Source organism: Loxodonta africana, chromosome 5 (assembly GCF_030014295.1).
Source record: "Loxodonta africana isolate mLoxAfr1 chromosome 5, mLoxAfr1.hap2, whole genome shotgun sequence".
NCBI lineage: Eukaryota > Metazoa > Chordata > Mammalia > Proboscidea > Elephantidae > Loxodonta > Loxodonta africana.
This window is the reverse complement of record NC_087346.1, coordinates 69906040-69926875: the sequence shown is the minus strand read 5'-3', so window position 1 is coordinate 69926875 and position 20836 is coordinate 69906040. Positions and strand designations below refer to the sequence as shown.

At 38.1% G+C, this 20836-nt stretch overlaps 1 protein-coding gene across 3 annotated transcripts in view; it reads right to left on the bottom strand.

Moving 5' to 3' along the window:
- Window positions 1-20836, bottom strand: part of HELQ (helicase, POLQ like) — a 63205-nt gene that overhangs the window by 9295 nt on the left and 33074 nt on the right. For all 3 annotated transcript variants that reach the window (XM_010594093.3, XM_023553305.2, XM_023553306.2), the window contains 4 exons: window positions 16320-16542; window positions 14799-14956; window positions 10967-11065; window positions 7957-8130 (listed from right to left, as the gene is read on the bottom strand). In XM_010594093.3, coding sequence (XP_010592395.2) covers window positions 7957-8130; window positions 10967-11065; window positions 14799-14956; window positions 16320-16542 — 654 coding nt within the window. The remainder of the gene's footprint in view (window positions 1-7956; window positions 8131-10966; window positions 11066-14798; window positions 14957-16319; window positions 16543-20836) is intronic.

Genomic DNA, 20836 nt, shown 5'->3' with positions numbered 1-20836 from the left:
TCCCTCTTACAACAAAGACATGGAAAAACAAGTGAATCGATCACATACATAACAATCTACGAACCCTGAACAACAAACACAGATTTAGAGACGTAGAACGAACTACTACGGGGAAGCAGTGATTGTTTCCAGAGCCTGGAGCCGGCGTACCAGTCAGGTACGGCACAAGCACAGAGAGCTGCTCCACCCCCCTGAACTAACCCCGGGAGGAGGACCAGCCGGTTCCACGGGCGGCGTGGGACGCAGCCGGTAGGAGAAGTCCCTGGGAGAGAGTGACTGGTCTTGGAGCAGAAAGAGCAGCGTCCGAGCTGGGGAACCGTCCCGCAGGGATTTGGACTGGACGCAGGTACGGCATAAACACGGAGAGTTGCTCCACCCCCCTGAACTAACCCCGGGAAGGGGACTAGCTGGGTTGCGCGGGCGGTGTGGGATGCAGCCGGTAGGAGAAGTCCCGGGGAGGCAGCGACTGGTATTGGAGCGGGGAGAACAGCGTCCCAGCTGGGACACTCGGTCATGGTACAAGCATGGGGAGCTGCTCTACCCATCTGAACTAACCCCGGGAGGAGGCCCAACTGGTTCTCGGAGGCGGCACGGCCACGTGGCTGGAGGGATGAGAAGTCCCCGGGAGGCAGACTGATTTTGGAGTCGAGAGTGCACCGTCCCAGTAGGGGAGCGTTGACGCTGGGCGTGGGGCTGGAAGCGGATGATCTGACCGTGACTCCAGCGGGCCAGACCCCCCCCCGGGCAATCTCCACACAGACAGCACACATAGGCGATGCCCCGCGGGAATCTCAGATATAATAGCCATTCCAAGCAAGACAAGCAACTCTGGCTATATTCTGAGGTGCTACTCTCCTATCTCTCTGATCCCTCTCCCATCCTCCCCAGGCGGCTTCATTAACATCTGAATAGCCTGAGCCAGAGGGAGAACTCTGATAGGGATCTGACTGCATTTTTTTTTTAGCGGATTTTCTGAAAAAACTAGTTTCCCAGTGATGGCTCGGAGACAACAATCCATATCAAACCACTTAAAGAAACAGACCATGACAGCTTCTCCAACCCCCCAAACAAAAGAATCAAAATCTTTCCCAAATGAAGATACAATCTTGGAATTATCAGATACAGAATATAAAAAACTAATTTACAGAATGCTTAATGATATCACAAATGAAATTAGGATAACTGCAGAAAAAGCCAAGGAACACACTGATAAAACTGTTGAAGAACTCAAAAAGATTATTCAAGACATACTGGAAAAATTAATAAGTTGCAAGAATCCATAGAGAGACAACATGTAGAAATCCAAAAGATTAACAATAAAATAACAGAATTAGACAACGCACTAGGAAGTCAGAGGAGCAGACTCGAGCAATTAGAATGCAGACTGGGACATCTGGAGGACCAGGGAATCAACACCAACATAGCTGAAAAAAAATCAGATAAAAGAATTAAAAAAAATGAAGAAACCCTAAGAATTATGTGGGACTCTATCAAGAAGGATAACCTGCAGATGATTGGAGTCCCAGAACAGGGAGGGGGGACAGAAAACACAGAGAAAATAGTTGAAGAACTCCTGACAGAAAACTTCCCTGACATCATGAAAGACGAAAGGATATCTATCCAAGATGCTCATCGAACCCCATTTAAGACTGATCCAAAAAGAAAAACACCAAGACATATTATCATCAAACTCACCAAAACCAAAGATAAACAGAAAATTTTAAAAGCAGCCAGGGAGAAAAGAAAGGTTTCCTTGAAGGGACAATCAATAAGAATATGTTCTGACTACTCAGCAGAAACCATGCAGGCAAGAAGGGAATGGGACGACATATACAGAACACTGGAGGAGAAAAACTGCCAGCCAAGGATCATATATCCAGCAAAACTCTCTCTGAAATATGAAGGCGAAATTAAGATATTTACAGACAAACACAAGTTTAGAGAATTTGCAAAAACCAAACCAAAGCTACAAGAAATACTAAAAGATATTGTTTGGTCAGAGAACCAATAATATCAGATATCAGCACAACACAAGGTCACAAAACAGAACGTCCTGATATCAACTCAAATAGGGAAATCACAAAAACAAACAAATTAAGATTAATTAAAAAAAAATACACATAACAGGGAATCATGGAAGTCAATAGGTAAAAGATCACAATAATCAAAAAGAGGGACTAAATACAGGAGGTATTGAACTGCCATATGGAGAGTGATACAAGGTGATATAGAACAATACAAGTTAGGTTTTTACTTAGAAAAATAGGGGTAAATAATAAGGTAACCACAAAAAGGTATAACAACTCTATAACACAAGATAAAAACCAAGAAAAACGTAACGACTCAACTAACATAAAGTCAAGCACTATGAAAATGAGGATCTCACAATTTACTAAGAAAAACGCCTCAGCACAAAAAAGTATGTGGAAAAATGAAATTGTCAGCAACACACATAAAAAGGCATCAAAATGACAGCACTAAAAACTTATTTATCTATAATTACCCTGAATGTAAATGGACTAAATGCACCAATAAAGAGACAGAGAGTCACAGACTGGATAAAGGAACACGATCCATCTATATGCTGCCTACAAGAGACACACCTTAGACTTAGAGACACAAACAAACTAAAACTCAAAGGATGGAAAAAAGTATATCAAGCAAACAATAAGCAAAAAAGAAGAGGAGTAGCAATATTAATTTCTGACAAAATAGACTTGAGACTTAAATCCGCCACAAAGGATAAAGAAGGACACTATATAATGATAAAAGGGACAATTGATCAGGAAGACATAACCATATTAAATATTGATGCACCCAATGACAGGGCTGCAAGATACATAAATCAAATTTTAACAGAACTGAAAAGTGAGATAGGCACCTCCACAATTATAGTAGGAGACTTCAACACACCACTTTCGGAGAAGGACAGGACATCCAGTAAGAAGCTCAACAGAGACACGGAAGATCTAATTACAACAATCAACCAACTTGACCTCATTGACTTATACAGAACTCTCCACCCAACTGCTGCAAAATATACTTTTTTTTCTAGCGCACATGGAACATTCTCTAGAATAGACCACATATTAGGTCATAAAACAAACCTTTGCAGAGTCCAAAACATCGAAATATTACAAAGCATCTTCTCAGACCACAAGGCAATAAAACTAGAGATCAATAACAGAAAAACGAGGGAAAAGAAATCAAATACTTGGAAACTGAACAATACCCTGCTGAAAAAAGACTGGGTTATAGAAGACATCAAGGAGGGAATAAGGAAATTCATAGAAAGCAACGAGAATGAAAATACTTCCTATCAAAACCTCTGGGACACAGCAAAAGCAGTGCTCAGAGGCCAATTTATATCAATAAATGCACACATACAAAAAGAAGAAAGAGCCAAAATCAGAGAACTGTCCCGACAACTTGAACAAATAGAAACTGAGCAACAAAAGAATCCATCATGCACCAGAAGAAAAAAAATAATAAAAATTAGAGCTGAACTAAATGAATTAGAGAACAGAAAAAGAATTGAAAAAATTAACAAAGCCAAAAGCTGGTTCTTTGAAAAAATTAACAAAATTGATAAACCATTGGCTAGACTGACTAAAGAAATACAGGAAAGGAAACAAATAACCCAAATAAGAAATGAGAAGGACCACATCACAACAGAACCAAATGAAATTAAAAGAATCATTTCAGATTATTATGAAAAATTGTACTCTAACAAATTTGAAAACCTAGAAGAAATGGATGAATTCCTGGAAAAACACTACCTACCTAAACTAACACATTCAGAAGTAGAACAACTAAATAGACCCATAACAAAAAAAGAGATTGAAACGGTAATCAAAAAACTCCCAACAAAAAAAAGCCCTGGCCCGGACGGCTTCACTGCAGAGTTCTACCAAACTTTCAGAGAAGAGTTAACACCACTACTACTAAAGGTATTCCAAAGCATAGAAAATGACGGAATACTACCCAACTCATTGTATGAAGCCACCATCTCCCTGATACCAAAACCAGGAAAAGACTTTACAAAAAAAGAAAATTATAGACCTATATCCCTCATGAACATTGATGCAAAAATCCTCAACAAAATTCTAGCCAATAGAATCCAACAACACATCAAAAAAATAATTCACCCTGATCAAGTGGGATTTATACCAGGTGTGCAAGGCTGGTTTAATATCAGAAAAACCATTAATGTAATCCATCACATAAATAAAACAAAAGACAAAAACCACATGATCTTATCAATTGATGCAGAAAAGGCATTTGACAAAGTCCAACACCCATTCATGATAAAAACTCTTACCAAAATAGGAATTGAAGGAAAATTCCTCAACATAATAAAGGGCATCTATGCAAAGCCAACAGCCAATATCACTCTAAATGGAGAGAACCTGAAAGCATTTCCCTTGAGAACGGGAACCAGACAAGGATGCCCTTTATCACCGCTCTTATTCAACATCGTGTTGGAAGTCTTAGTCAGGGCAATTAGGCTAGACAAAGAAATAAAAGGTATCCAGATTGGCAAGGAAGAAGTAAAGTTATCACTATTTGCAGATGACATGATTATATACACAGAAAACCCTAAGGAATCCTGCAGAAATCTACTGAAACTAATAGAAGAGTTTGGCAGAGTCTCAGGTTATAAAATAAACATACAAAAATCACTTGGATTCCTCTACATCAACAAAAAGAACACCGAAGAGGAAATAACCAAATCAATACCACTCACAGTAGCCCCCAAGAAGATAAGATACTTAGGAATAAATCTTACCAAGGATGTAAAAGACCTATACAAAGAAAACTACAAAGCTCTGCTACAAGAAATTCAAAAGGACATACTTAAGTGGAAAAACATACCTTGCTCATGGATAGGAAGACTTAACATAGTAAAAATGTCTATTCTACCAAAAGCCATCTATACATTTAACGCACTTCCGATCCAAATTCCAATGTCATATTTTAAGGGGATAGAGAAACAAATCACCAATTTCATATGGAAGGGAAAGAAGCCCCGGATAAGCAAAGCACTACTGAAAAAGAAGAGGAAAGTGGGAGGCCTCACCTTACCTGACTTCAGAACCTATTACACAGCCACAGTAGTCAAAACAGCCTGGTATTGGTACAACAGACACATAGACCAATGGAACAGAATTGAGAACCCAGACATAGATCCATCCACGTATGAGCAGCTGATATTTGACAAAGGACCAGTGTCAATTAACTGGGGAAAAGATAGCCTTTTTAACAAATGGTGCTGGCATAACTGGATATCCATTTGCAAAAAAATGAAACAGGACCCATACCTTACACCATGCACAAAAACTAACTCCAAGTGGATCAAAGACCTAAACATAAAGACTAAAACAATAAAGATCATGGAAGAAAAAATAGGGACAACCCTAGGAGCCCTAATACAGGGCATAAACAGAATACAAAACATTACCAAAAATGACGAAGAGAAACCCGATAACTGGGAGCTCCTAAAAATCAAACACCTATGCTCATCTAAAGACTTCTCCAAAAGAGTAAAAAGACCACCTACAGACTGGGAAAGAATTTTCAGCTATGACATCTCCAACCAGCGCCTGATCTCTAAAATCTACATGATTCTGTCAAAACTCAACCACAAAAAGACAAACAACCCAATCAAGAAGTGGGCAAAGGATATGAACACACATTTCACTAAAGAAGATATTCAGGGAGCCAACAGATACATTAGAAAATGCTCTCGATCATTAGCCATTAGAGAAATGCAAATTAAAACTACGATGAGATTCCATCTCACACCAGCAAGGCTGGCATTTATCCAAAAAACACAAAATAATAAATGTTGGAGAGGCTGCGGAGAGATTGGAACTCTCATACACTGCTGGTGGGAATGTAAAATGGTACAACCACTTTGGAAATCTATCTGGCGTTATCTTAAACAGTTAGAAATAGAACTACCATACAACCCAGAAATCCCACTCCTAGGAATATACCCTAGAGATACAAGAGCCTTCATACAAACAGATACATGCACACCCATGTTTATTGCAGCTCTGTTTACAATAGCAAAAAGTTGGAAGCAACCAAGGTGTCCATCAACGGATGAATGGGTAAATAAATTGTGGTATATTCACACAATGGAATACTACGCATCGATAAAGAACAGTGACGAATCTCTGAAACATTTCATAACATGGAGGAACCTGGAAGGCATTATGCTGAGCGAAATTAGTCAGAGGCAAAAGGACAAATATTGTATAAGACCACTATTGTAAGATCTTGAGAAATAGTAAACCTGAGAAGAACACATACTTTTGTGGTTACGAGGGGGGGAGGGAGGGAGGGAGGGAGAGGGTTTTTTATTGATTAATCAGTAGATAAGAACTGCTTTAGGTGAAGGGAAAGACAACACTCAATACATGGAAGGTCAGCTCAATTGGACTGGACCAAAAGCAAAGACGTTTCCGGGATAAAATGAATGCTTCAAAGGTCAGCGGAGCAAGTGCGGGGGTCTGGGGAACATGGTTTGCGGGAACTTCTAAGTCAATTGGCAAAATAATTCTATCATGAAATCATTCTGCATCCCACTTTGAAATGTGGCGTCTGGGGTCTTAAATGCTGACAAGCGGCCATCTAAGATGCAGCAGTTGGTCTCAACCCACCTGGAGCAAGGGAAAATGAAGAACACCAAGGCCACACGACAACTAAGAGCCCAAGAGACAGAAGGGACCACATGAACCAGAGACCTGCATTATCCTGAGACCAGAAGAACTAGTTGGTGCCCGGCCACAACCGATGACTGCCCTGACAGGGAGCACAGCAGAGGACCCCTGAGGGAGCAGGAGATCAGTGGGATGCAGACCCCAAATTCTCATGGAGAGACCAAACTTGATGGTCTGACTGAGACGGGAGGAATCCCGGCGGCCATGCTCCCCAGACCTTCAGTTGACACAGGACAGGAACCATCCCCGAAGACAACTCATCAGAAATGAAAGGGACTGGTCAGCGGGTGGGAGAGAGACGCTCATGAAGAGCGAGCTAATTATATCGGGTGGACACTTGAGATTGTGTTGGCCACTCTTGTCTGGAGGGGGGATGGGAGGATAGAGAGAGAGGGAAGCCAGCAAAATTGTCAAGAAAGGAGAGACTGAAAGGGCTGACTCAAGAGGGGGAGAGCAAGTGGTAGTAGGGAGTGAGATGTATGTAAACTTATATGTGACAGACTGATTGGATTTGTAAACGTTCACTTGAAGCTTAATAAAAGTTATTAAAAAAAAAATGGCTTATATTATAAATTCATAAAAAAAATATGATCTGGGCAGAAAATTCTAGTAAGCTTTGTGGTGTTACTTAAGGCAGTTTTGAAAGCTTCTTTTAGTGATGTCTTCAAACAAACAGATTCATGCCGAATACATATGGCCAGAATAAGGTCTTCTTCTTGAGTTGTTTTATGAAATAAACACCTGATGTAGAAACCCAAAACAGCTACCTGACGTTAGAGACAAAGGTTAGGCAGATAGTGGGGCAATCAAGAGCACATGGGACAAAATGTCACATGCTAGTTGCTGGATATTGGTAATATACTAACCAAACACTTCATATCCCTCATGAGAAAGACATACAGAATCTACGTCATTGGAAAAGTGTTGTTTTAAAGAGTTAATTCCAAATATCTGAAACTATTAACCGTGGTTCTAAGGGTAGGGATAACTAGGAGCTTTTCTATTTGTTCACTATATATTTTAGTGGATTCATTAGTTTTTGCATCTTCACCGTAAATATATATATTACTTTGCAAGCAGATAAAACCCAAGATATATATATTTTTTTAATTTTGAGTGCTTTGTAATAACATAAGTCACAAAGAGAAAACACTAATTGGTTTATGACTTAGCAGGAATTAAAGCAAGAAAATACACAAAGTACATACCATCTACTTAATAGAATTACCTCACAGAAATGTAACACAGAAGATGAGAATGAGGCAGCTCCAGTGAGAAGATTTTGTATATATCCTCGAGGCATATTATATTTTTCAGACACACTCCAAATGTTAGTCTCTTTGAGCAAGGTATTAAGAATAAAAGACAGGTATAGTCGGTTGACAATGTCCTTATCCACCTTCTAGAAAGATACAATCAAATAAATTTACGCACTGATCCAGTTAAAAATGTCAGTTACATTCAAATTGAAAAAAGGTAAAGTGAATGAAGTTGCACTAAAACACCAAAGATCAAACCCATTGCTGTTTAGTGGATTCCGACTCAGCAACATTATAAAGAAAGGACAGAATAAAACTGCCCCATGGAGTTTTGAAGGCTGTAATCTTTACAGGCGCAGACTGCCACACTGTTCTTGGTTAGCAGCTGCGCACTTAACCACTGTGCCATCAGGGCTACAGGGAGGCAAAGACAGGATGGTTCCACAAAAACAAAACAAACTTCTAACAACTGTGCTTTAGATTAATTCAAGTTGATTTTCATTTTTCCAAGTATAAAAAGGAGACACGCCAAATTGTGATGGCCAAATTGTTGCTAGCTTAAATTAAATTCCCTTCTGTAGAGACAGAGGGTGTTGGGGAGATCTTTACACTTACTGTGGCATTTATAGGTTGTAGAGCCCCTGTGGTATAGCGGTTCAGAGTCATGGCTACAAACCAAAAGGTCTGCAGTTTGAATCTACCAGCCACTGCTTGGAAACCCTATGGTGCAGTTCTACTCTGTCCTCTTGGGTTACTGTGAGCTGCAACTGACTCAACCCCAACTGATTTGGTTTTTTTGGGGGGGGAGGGGAGGATCATAGGTTGTACATGTGTGTGACTATGGCTATAAATTCGACAAATGCATTTATTTACATAAATATGTTAGCAAGCTCGTCTATATTGTAAACTAAGAGTAAATATTTCCACATGGTCATGACAATGTTTCCAAAGATAAGATATTGCAAGAGATGAAGAAAAATACCTTCTGTAGCTGCTGATTTCTATTCTGTGTACTGCTCTGACCGGTGGTGTCTAGTGACTATTTTTTGTGTTTTTGTTGTTCAAATCACGCTAACTTAGAAACTGAGTAACTCATGCTTATAATTAGAGGAAAAAAAGGATGAATTTGAAAGAGAAAAAGCAATTATGAAATTATATGTTCTACTATAGTCAAAAGATGTTTCGGATGAGAATTTAGGACAACATATTGAAGGGTATATGAATTACAGATTCTATATGTTGACACTGGATCACCCTTTTAAAAGCATTTTAAAAGCTTAAAAAGCATAACAGTTGAATAACATGTTGGAAAAGCAGGCTTTTTAATTTCCCAATTTCGGTGCACCTACATTATTAACTATAAATTGGATTAATGTAGGTTAGAATGTATTTTCTAAGCCAAGAAAAATGATATACTCATATTCTATTGCAAGATAAAATACACTGCGCCAACTTCCAGACCTTCTGCAAAAAAACTTTAAAAAAGATCTTTTTAAATGTGAAGAAATCAGATTTTAAGTATTCTCCAGTGTTCTAAAAAAAAATTTTCAAAATATTAAACTAGCAACTAATCCATTTGTAATAAAGATAAATCCATACTCATACTATTTTAAATATTTATCTATTTAACATCTATTGACTATATTACATAAAATTAACAAAAATTTTCAGGATTCAATTCTGCATTACTCTTAATAAGATTTTACATATGTTTATTATTTGGTACTGAGTTCCAAATTAACATGATTTTGTTTTCATTTTATATTTTAGAATTTGATATAGAAAGTTTAAGAAATACCTTTGTTGAATATTTTGAAGGTCTACAACAACAACAACAAAAAACACAGTAAAACATCCAGTTTAAAAGTTGTGTTACATAGATCTTTATAATTTTATAATTCAACAGTGTATGGGATAGTTAGTTGTACCATTTAATTCAAATGTAAGTACTAAACGCTCTCTTCTACTTCTCAAAATGAAAACAAGTATTACCTATGTAAATTTAAAAGGTACAGGGGGAGATGGTAGGTGAGATACTATGTTTCAATGTAGACTGAATTACCAAAGGAAATGAAAAATTAAAAAGGTGTATTATGATGGGGAAAACATTAAACTAAGAAATTTGAAGGTATAGTTAGTATAGAATTTTTTTTTTCACTTCTCTTAAATTTAATCTATGCATTAAAAAAAAAAAAATGCATTAGGACTTGCTTAATGCACAGTGACTGTGATATAAGATACCATCCCAAAGAGTTACCAGTTTATCCACTCCAACCTTCTAAAATACTTTATGGGCTTTAAGTATTAGATTGAGAGTCCTCTGAGAAAATAAACAAACAAACAAGCAAAAAACCCCGTCCTATCTTAGAATCCTGGAAACCCTGGTGGTGTGCTGGTTAAGTGCTACGGCTGCTAACCAAAAGGTCGGCAGTTCAAATTCACCAGGCGCTCCTTGGAAACTCTATGGGGCAGTTCTACTCTGTCCTATAGTGTCGCTATGAGTTGGACTTGACTCCACAGCAACGGGTTTTTTAGTTTATCTTAGAATCCTGGTACCAAACAGAATGTCTAATATAAACTTTCCAGAAAATATTATTTTTCCCCTTGAGTTGAACTTAATTCAGGATTATACAAAATTATAAAAACATTCTATAATTTTTATAATGTAAGTCATAAGTAGTTTCAGAAAAAAATAGATTAATGAAGTTTACTCTTTTTATATGTACACGACAGAACATTTCTAAGACACGAAAGTATTTCTTTAAGTCATCATACCACCTAGAAATGACTATTGCTTAAAAAAATGCAAAATTTTCTGGTGCTCAGCTATGTTTCAAACAGCAAAATGGGCATCATATTGAAGAAAAAAAGTGAAACAAAAGATAGGCCAACAAAAAAGATAATACAATGCCATTAATTTTGTTGAATGAATTTAGTTCATTATTTAGGAAGGAAAAAAACAAAAAAAGATTATGGTACCTTCTTGATTGCTTGACCTGATGCTTTCTTCCCAATAAAGCTTTCAGAGACTCCAACAAGAGCAGCTACTTTTTGCTCTGCTGGACTGAGCTGGCTGAACTACACAGAAAAAGAATAAATACATGGAAAAATCATATTATAACTTAAAAAAATCTATCATTTGAACCAAATCAAATTTTTGGATATTATATTTTCATGATTTCAAAGGATATGAAGAAAAACATAAATTTTATTTACAAATACTACAAGTTAAAAAATACATTATTAATATGTAACATACTATAGCAAAATTGCTTAAAGAAATGGCTACAAGTACTAGCTTCCATGGAGTTTGTGTGGTCATGTTTACTACAAAGATGGCTGGGGGAAGGGAGAAGAGCAAAAGATTTTGACAGTAACTGTATTATACAGTGCCTCTTAAAAACTACGTGATAATTACAAAAATGACATTAGAAAGAAAATAAATTTCCTGGGATTAAAGGCTGTATACTGCCTCTGACTAATACGTATTCAAGCGTCTAGCTTGTTCATATTATTGTTAGGTGCCGTCGAGTTGGTTCCATCTCATAGCGACCCTATGTACCACAGAATGAAACACTGCCCAGTCCTGTGCCATGCTCACAATTGTTGTTATGCTTGAGCCCATTGTTGCAGCCACTGTACCGGTCCATTTTGTTGAGGGTCTTCCTCTTTTCCGCTTACCCTGTACTTTGCCAAGCATGTTGCCCTTCTCCAGGAACTGTCCCCTCCTGATATGTCCAAAGTATGTAAGACACAGTGTCACCATCCTTGCTTCTAAGGAGCATTCTGGTTGTATTCTTCCAAGAGAGATTTCTTCATTCTTTTGGAAGTCCATGGTATACTCAATATTCTTCACCAACACCACAATTCAAAGGCATCAATTCTTCTTCAGTTTTCCTTATTCCTGTCCAGCTTTCACATGCATATGATGTGACTGAAAATACCATAGCTTGGGTCAGGCACACCTTAGTCTTCAAGGTGACATCTTTGCTTTTCAACACTTTAAAGAGGTCCTTTGCAGCAAATTTGCCCAATGCAACGCGTCCTTTGATTTCCTGACTGCTACTTCCGTGGGTGTTAATTATGGATCCAAGTAAAACGAAATCCTTGACAACTTTAGTCTTTTCTCCATTTATCACAATGTTGCTTATCGGTCCAGTTGTGAGGATTTTTGTTTTCTTTATGTTGAGGTATAATCTATACTGAAGGCTGTGGTCTTTGATCTTCATTAGTAAGTGCTTCAAGTCCTCTTCACTTTCAGCAAGCAAGGTTGTGTCATCTGCATAATGAAGGTTGTTAATGAGTCTTCCTCCAATCCTGATGTCCCGTTCTTCTTCATATAGTCCAGCTTCTCAGATTATTTGCTCAGCAAACAGATTGAATAGGTATGGTGGAAGGATACAACCCTGACGCACACCCTTCCTGACTTTAAACCACTCAGTATCCCTTGTTCTGTCCGAACAACTGCTTCTTGATCTATGTAAATGTTCCTCATGAGCACAATTAAGTGTTCTGGAATTCCCATTCTTCGCAATGTTATCCATAATTTTTTTATTATCCACACAGTCGAATGCCTTTGTATAGTCAATAAAACACAGGTATACATCCTTCTGGTACTCTCAGCTTTCAGCCAGGATTCATCTGACATCAGCAATGATAACCCTGGTTCCACATCCTCTTCTGAATCCAGCGTGAATTTCTGGCAGTCCCCTGTCAATGCACTGCTGCAGCCACTTTAGAATGATCTTCAGCAAAATTTTGCTTGTGTGTGACACTAACGATATTGTTCAATAATTTCCACATTTGGTTGGATCACCTTTCCTGAGAATAGGCATAAATATGGATCTTTTCCAGTTGGTTGACCAGGTAGCTGTCTTCCACATTTCTTGGCATAGAGAGTGAGCACTTTCAGCACTGTATTTGTTTGTTGAAACATCTCAATTGATATTCTGTCAATTCCTGGAGCCTTGTTTTTCACCAATGCCTTCAGTGTAGCTTGGACTTTTTCCTTCAGTATCATTGGTTCCTGATCATATGCTACCTCTTGAAATGGTTCAATGTCGACCAATTCTTTTTGGTATAATGACTCTGTGTATTCCTTCTATCTTCTTTTGATGCTTCCTGCATTGTTTAATATTTTCTCCATAGAATCCTTCACTATTGCAACTCGAGGCTTAACTTTCTTCTTCAGTTCTTTCAGCTTGAGAAATGCCGAGCATGTTCTTCCCTTTTGGTTTTCCATCTCCAGCTCTTTGCACATGTCATTATAATACCTTACTTTGTCTTCTCGAATTGCCCTTTGAAATCCTCAGTTCTTTATGTCATCATTTCTTCCTTTTGCTTTAGCTGCTTGATGTTCAAGAGCAAATTTCAGAGTATCTTCTGACATCCATTTTGGTCTTTTCTTTCTTTCCTGTCTTTTTAATAACCTCTTGCTTTCTTCATGTGTGATGTCCTTGCACAACTCGTCTGGTCTTTGATCATTAGCATTCAAAGCATCAAATCTATTCTTGAGATGGTCTCTAAATTCAGGTGGGATATACTCAAGGTCATACTTTGGCTCTCATTGACTTGTTCTAATTCTCTTCAGTTTCAACTTGAACTTACATATCAGCAATTGATGGTCTGTTCCACAGTCGACCCCTGGGCTTGTTCTGACTGATGATATTGAGCTTTTCCATCGTCTCTTTCCACAGATGTAGTTGATTTGATTCCTGCGTATTCCATCTGGTGAGGTCCGTGTGTATAGTCTTCATTTATGTTGGTGAAAAAAGGTATTTGCAATGAAGAAGTCATTGGTCTTGTAAAACTCTATCATGCGATCACCGGCACCGTTTCTATCACCAAGGCCACATTTTCCAACTACCAATCCTTTGTTTCCAATTTTTGCATTCCAATCACCAGTAGTAATCAATGCAGCCTCATTGCATGTCTGATCAATTTCAGATGGCAGAAGTTGGTAAAAATCTTCATTTTTGGCCTCAGTGGTTGGTGCATAAATTTTAATAAAGGTCGTATTAACTCGTCTTCCTTGTAGGTGTGTGGATATTATCCTATCACTGACAGCACTGTACTTCAATAGATCTTCAAGTTGTTATTCCGGCATAGTAGACCATATGATTGTCCAATTCAAAATGGCCCATACCAGTTCATGTCAGCTCACTAATGCCTAGGATACTGATATGTATATGTTACATTTCATTTCTGATGATTTCCAATTTTCGTAGATTCATACTTCGTACATTCCACATTCAGCTGCAAACATCTAAACATCTAGCTAGCTCACAGTAAAATCATAGTAAACTACACTTTTCCACTTGGTTATGTGTAAGTAGGACAAGTTCTACCTTCCTACTGACTATAAAATAAACATTCCTTCTTGGATATTAACATCACTGGATTTGGTATATCATCATGTTTGGCTCTGATAGAGCTTTCACGTAAACTCTTGATCATCAGAGACAACTTTCATTGTTTTCTTTACATTCTAGGCATTATAAAATGCAGTGGGCATCAAACGGTAATAGTAACTGTCTGGGAGAATGGGACCAGTACGTTTTTTTCATTTTCTGTACTTTAAAAAAAAAAATTGTATAATGAGTATGTTTATATTTAAAAGAAAAGTAGTATTTAAGGAAAACAAACCAAAAACGCTGTGTCCATATTACTATTTTTAAAAACTGAAAGAAAAAAGACTCGAGGCCAAATATATTTTAACAGAGCAAAACAAAAACTGACCACTTAACAAAAATCATATCATCAATAAGCTAAGTAGCCTAAATTGAATAATCTCCTTATAATGTATTCTTACCTGCCTAAAGTATATCATCCAATCAGGGTCACACTGGAAAATCATATCATAGGGAGTCGTTAGGTAGACTAGATGAAGAAGGCTCTCAAGTACGAGTCCTTCAAGACCTTTCTTCAAGTCTCTGTAGAGAATGTCACAATAAGCCACATCTATCATTCCTAAAAGAAAGATATAAATATTTCATCTTTCATAATTGTTAGAGGGAGAAAGAAGTGATTTTAAATAAAATTCTGCTTGTAAGGTGAAATTACCTAAATGAAGCAAAAAGTCTTCAAAATCTATTTTGGAGGTCATTTTAATAATATCCATCAATGTTTAATATGTACATACCTTCTGACCCAACTAATGCTTGATTTCTGTGAATCTAACCCAGAGAAATACTCTCACACATACTCAAAAATACAGGAATAGAGATGTCCATGATAGGAGAATGGTTAAAAAAATTTTGGTACACCCATAATATAAATGACTGCCTTTATTAAGAGAAAGTGAGGTAGATTTTTTAAAGAGAGTGATGTGTTAAGATGCTCATGATGTTTTATAAGTGAGAAAAGTATGTTGTCAAAAAATACGCCATGATTCTGTTTGAGAAAATAAACTTTACACGTAACACATATGCATATATGTGGCTGTTGTAGTTGGTTGCCTTTGAGTCAACTCCAACTCATGGCTACCCCATGTGTGCAGAGTAGAACTGCTGCATAGAGCTTTCAAGGCTACGACCCTGTGGAAGCAAGTTGCTAGGCCTGTCTTCTGAGGCACCACTGGGTGGGTTTGAACCACCAACCTTTCGCCTAGCAGCTGAGCACTTAGCATTCGTGCCACCCAGCCACCCGATACATGTGGGTATTTACATTAAAATGTTTAAAAGGATATATATCAAACTGTTACCCGTGGTAGTCCCAGGGAGAGTGGAAATTAGACAGGGGTATGGAACTCTCCTTTATACAATGCTGAGTTCTTAGGATTTTAAAACAATATACATACATTACTTTCTATTAAGTAAATTATGATGCAGCTGTTAAGAAGGAAATGCTATTCACTGTCATAGAATAATCTCTATTATATTAAGTAAAAAAAGCAAGTTCCGGAACAATATAAATCATTATTTATGAAAAAACAAAGGCTTAAATATTAAAACAGCATATATGTATACATTATGCATTGAAATAAAACATACAGAAAAGGTCTGGAAAGATTAATACTGAAGTGTTATTTTTGGTAGGATACTGGGGTTTGGGTGATTGCTGGGGGAGCAGAGTGTGAAGGTTGAGTGACTGACTTTTTCTCTACATACTTCTATAGTACCCTAAATTACTTGTGTAAATTAGAAAACGTAATTCAAAACAATTTTTAACTTCTGAAAGTTGAAGCAGTCTAACAGCTTATAAAATAAAACTAATGTTAATATGAATATGAGTATGAAATTATAAATCAAATTTAAAGTAACAGAAAATTTTAATTTCTACTTTTTCCAACGCTTTCCTTTAGATTAATAATTCAATTCAGGTAAACTCTTACCCTTAAAAGAAGCTCGTCCCAACTTTGTAATATGAAAACTATATTCGACCTCTTCCTCAGACTTACAAATAGTGTCTTTTTGTAGCAGTCCTTTTTCTGTTAGGTATCTAAGTGATTCAACAGTTATTTCCCAGAGACTTTTTTCTTTCAACAAAATCTTCTGCTGAACCCCCAAAAATGTGCCACTCATAAAGTGATATATGTCATTAAGATTTGTTGCAATCTGAAACAATTCAGGACATCAATGAATTATTTTTCTTAATTCAAGGTACTTTGAATGCACATTAATCAAGATGCTGACTTGCCCCTATACCTCAAAGCTATTTAAATAAAAAAACTAGCAGATAATCTTCATAACTGCACATATGATTTTATACTGGCATTTTACAATTAACAAGAAAATACAATTAAAAGAATAGTTACACTTTTTATGAAAACAGTCACACATATTTTGCTTGAAACTCCTTAAACCCAAAACCCATTGCCTTTGAGTCAATTTCAACTCATAGTGACCCTATAGGACAGAAGAGAACTATAGGATTCCAAAGCTGTAAATCTTTACGGAAACAGACTGCCACATCTTTCTCCTGCAGAGCTGTCGGTGGGTTCAAATGACCGACCTTTCAGTAAGCAGCCAAGTTCTTAACCACTATGCCACGAGGGCACCTTCAAAACTCCTTAGACTTTCCAATAACTTTTTGTATTATCTCCAAAGCTGTGCTCTCTCAGTTTACGTCCCAGCAATTATCATTAACTCCTGCTCAGTGTCCTTCAGAAAACTGGCCCTTTACCCTTTTGCTTCCACATATGAAAGTATCTTTTAGCTCTAAAATACATATTAAAAGAAAAGAAACAGGTGGGAAACACTCCTGAAAAACTCCACTAAAACAGCATCAGGCAGTATTTCCCAGCGGACCCGAAAATGTTACTAAAAGCAAATAGTAGTTTTCTACCACTTTTTTTCCCTCTCCTGTTCCCATCTCATTTTCCTGTTCTTTCATTGCCTTTTTCTCTTTGCCTCTTATTCACTATGGAAACCCTGGTGGCGTAGTGGTTAAGAGCTACGGCTGCTAACCAAAAGGCTGGCAGTTCGAATCCCCCAGGCCTTTCTTGAGAACCCTGTGGGCAGTTCTACTCTGTCCTATAGGGTCACTATGAGTCGGAATTGACTCAGTGGCAACGAGTTTGGTTTGTTTTTTTTTTATTCACCATTTACAACTTAGAAGGGCAAGCATAAGTCATACTTAACCTCCATTTGGTATTCAGATGTAAAGTTGACCCTGAATTAGAATGATTTTATACTAGCCAATTTCAAAGACATCAGCATGTTCTACTAAAATATAGTCAATCGATAAATACATTTTTCTCTCTTACAATCCTGATGATATTTCAACTGGAAAAATTAAGTAGTTATTTCATATTAAACCAATATAAAGCGTAACAAAAAATATTACGGGGCATGGACATTTTCTATTGCTTCTTCCTCTTTTAATAAAAATCATTTTTAATATATTTAATTAGACTAAAATTATACTTTTAAGATATTCAGGAACTGATACTCAGTTTGTAGATTATTAATGTACTTCAGTTTTGTACTGTTTCCTACGTGGTTATATACAGTTAGCCCTTGCAGTGGTAGCTGGTGGGAAACCTTTACTTGATCCCTTTATCTACCCTCATGTTATTTTCCTACCTCCCTGAAAAACTTCTGACATGGTGATTTAAACAAACCGGGCTGGCCTCTGTCTCTGGCCTCCTCAGCTTCTTAAAGCTGGATTAGTCACTAATACCCTAACCTGCAAGTTCACCCAAGCCCAATTTCAGAGTTAGTCTACTCATTAATTTCAGTATTTACCAGGTATCAACAACATGCTGAGCCCTCTGCTAGGCACTGGGATTCAGTGACAAATATATTTTATATTCTATAAAAGCATATTCAATAGGCTGGACTCAGAGGCACAGCGAAGTCTTCCATGCAGAAGTGATGGTTAAGCTAAGATCTGAAGGTTGAGTAGGAGTTAACTAGACAAAGAAGTGGGATGAGAGGGAAACTAGAGATGGAGAGGGAAAATGGGAGAGTTCCAGGATTACAGACACTGGGGTAGGAAGCAGCACAGCATGTTTGAGAAACTGAAAAAGAAGGTCAGTGTGTCTGCAGTGCAGAGCATGCGAAAGCTGGTAAGAGGCTAGACAAAGAGGCAGAGGCCACATCTACCGTGGTAGACCACTGATGAAGAATTTGGCCTTAATCCTAAAAGCAATGGGAAACCACTGACAAATTTGAAGCAGAAGGGGATTATGTAACCATATTTGCGTTTTGAAAAGATCACTCTATGTGGAGAATTATTTGGAAGGGATGTGGGAAGGCAGGGTGGTATGGATGCAAGGAGACCAGTTAGACTACTGCAGTGATCCAGGCAAGAGGCTGCAGTAGCATGGACTAGAGTGTGCGAGCACAGTAAGCCAGTCTGTACAACTTATCTCTGCTAGCCTCAGATTCTTTACTCATAAAAGGGAAATAATATTACTTAATTCAAAGGCGGAAACCCTGGTGGCATAGTGGTTAAGAGCTATGGCCGCTAACCAGGCGCTCCTTGGAAACTCTATGGGGCAGTTCTACTCTGTCCTATAGGGTCGCTATGAGTTGGAATTGATTCGACAGCAGGGGTTTTTTTTGGTTTTAATTCAAAGGCATGTAAGAATCAGGGATTAAACAAGAAAAGTGTCTGGCAGAGTATATGAAACATAAATAGAGGCACCCTGGATCCTGTGACCCAAGAACAACTGTTATAGTCTCTTATTAACTCCTGAAGTCTCCTTCTCTCATATCAAAGCGGGGCCCTGGTGTTTCCAGGAATGTTCACCTCTATACTTCTGCTCCCTGACCTCATACTGCCCAAATCATAGATAGTGCCCTTCTTCCCTCTCACCTCTGTTCTACCAGCGGACTTGATTTCTGCTTCAATTTCAGCTCTAAAGGTTTTCAGGGTTAATCATCCTGTCTAGAATCCCAGCCCTCTTGCACGACAGTCCTATTGGGAGCCCCTACATCAAGAGGAAAAGGGAACACTGATGGCCTCTTTTTTTAGGACTAGGCCCAAGAGCTTGAGTTCTGCCACCTATAGAAAGGTTTGGATGACAGCTGCCCACCTGCTTCCATCCTGAACCAACTGCTGCCTGGACTTCTTGCCGTTGCACTGCAACTGCTAAAAGCAGATTTGGAATGACTGTGTAACCTGTGGATCTTGCCTTGCCAGGCCTGCAAAACCTCACGTATATGGCCAACTCAGCTCTCCCAATCTCCCTGTTTCTCTAAATGCTCCAGCCTCAAGTGAAGTTCCAACTCCCTCCTAATTGATCGTGGAGGACTGCCTTTTGCTGAGTCCTAACCCACGACATATTGTGAGGATGGCGCAGGACTGGGCAGTGCTTTGTTCTGTTGCATGTAGGGTCGCTATAAGTCAGAATCAACTCGACAGCACCTAACAACAAACCCATGACATGTGTATATTTGTCAGATATACGTATTATGAATATTTTCCCCATCTGTGGATACCCTTTTAATTTTTTTCAGCAGTGTCTTTGAAGAGAAGAAGTTTTTAATTTTGATGACGTCTGTTTAATTGACCTACTCCCTGCCCCACCATGGTTCCCATTTTAGATATCTTTGCCTAACCCAAGGCAACAAAAATTTTTCTCCTATATTTTCTACTAGAAGTTTTATTATAGCTTTTACATTTAGATCTGTGATCCATTTAAAATTTTTTGTACAGGGTAAGATAAGAGGTTAATGTCTTAAATTCCATATGGATGTCCAGTTGTTCTAGCACAATCTGTCGAAGACTATCCTTTCTCTGTTGAATTCGTTGGCACTTTTGTTGAAAAGTAACTATACATGTGTGGATCTATTTCTGGACTCACTGATCCACTGACCTACATGTCTATCTTTGCACCAGTACCACACTGTCCTGATCATTATAGCTTTTACAGTAACTCTTGTAATGAAGTAGTATAAACCCTCTCACTTTGTTAAGCTTTCTTATCTTTCTTCCTATTTTAACTACCTGGAATGGCTTTTCCCTTCCTTGTGTTTATCTAAAAACTGTATCTCCTTCAATAACCAAAAAAAAAAAAAAAAAACCAAACCCAGTGCCGTTGAGTCTATTCCAACTCATAGCGACCCTATAGGACAGAGTAGAGCTGCCCCATAGAGTTTCCAAGAAGCGCCTGGCGGATTCAAACTGCTGACCCTTTGGTTAGCAGCCATAGCACTTAACCACTACGCCACCAGGGTTTCCTCTCCTTCAATACCCAGCACGAAACCCTTTTCTTCCTTTTCTAAATTGACAGAGGACATAATGATTACACTGTTTACCTGCAGCATCATCAAACTATGCTTTGTGATATCTCTTTTACTTATCAGTTCCCCTTTACATTTTCACTTAAACTGTTGATGTTAATGAAGGCAGACTGTATGATGGAATATGAGTACTGGCTTTATAGTCAGTCAAACCTGA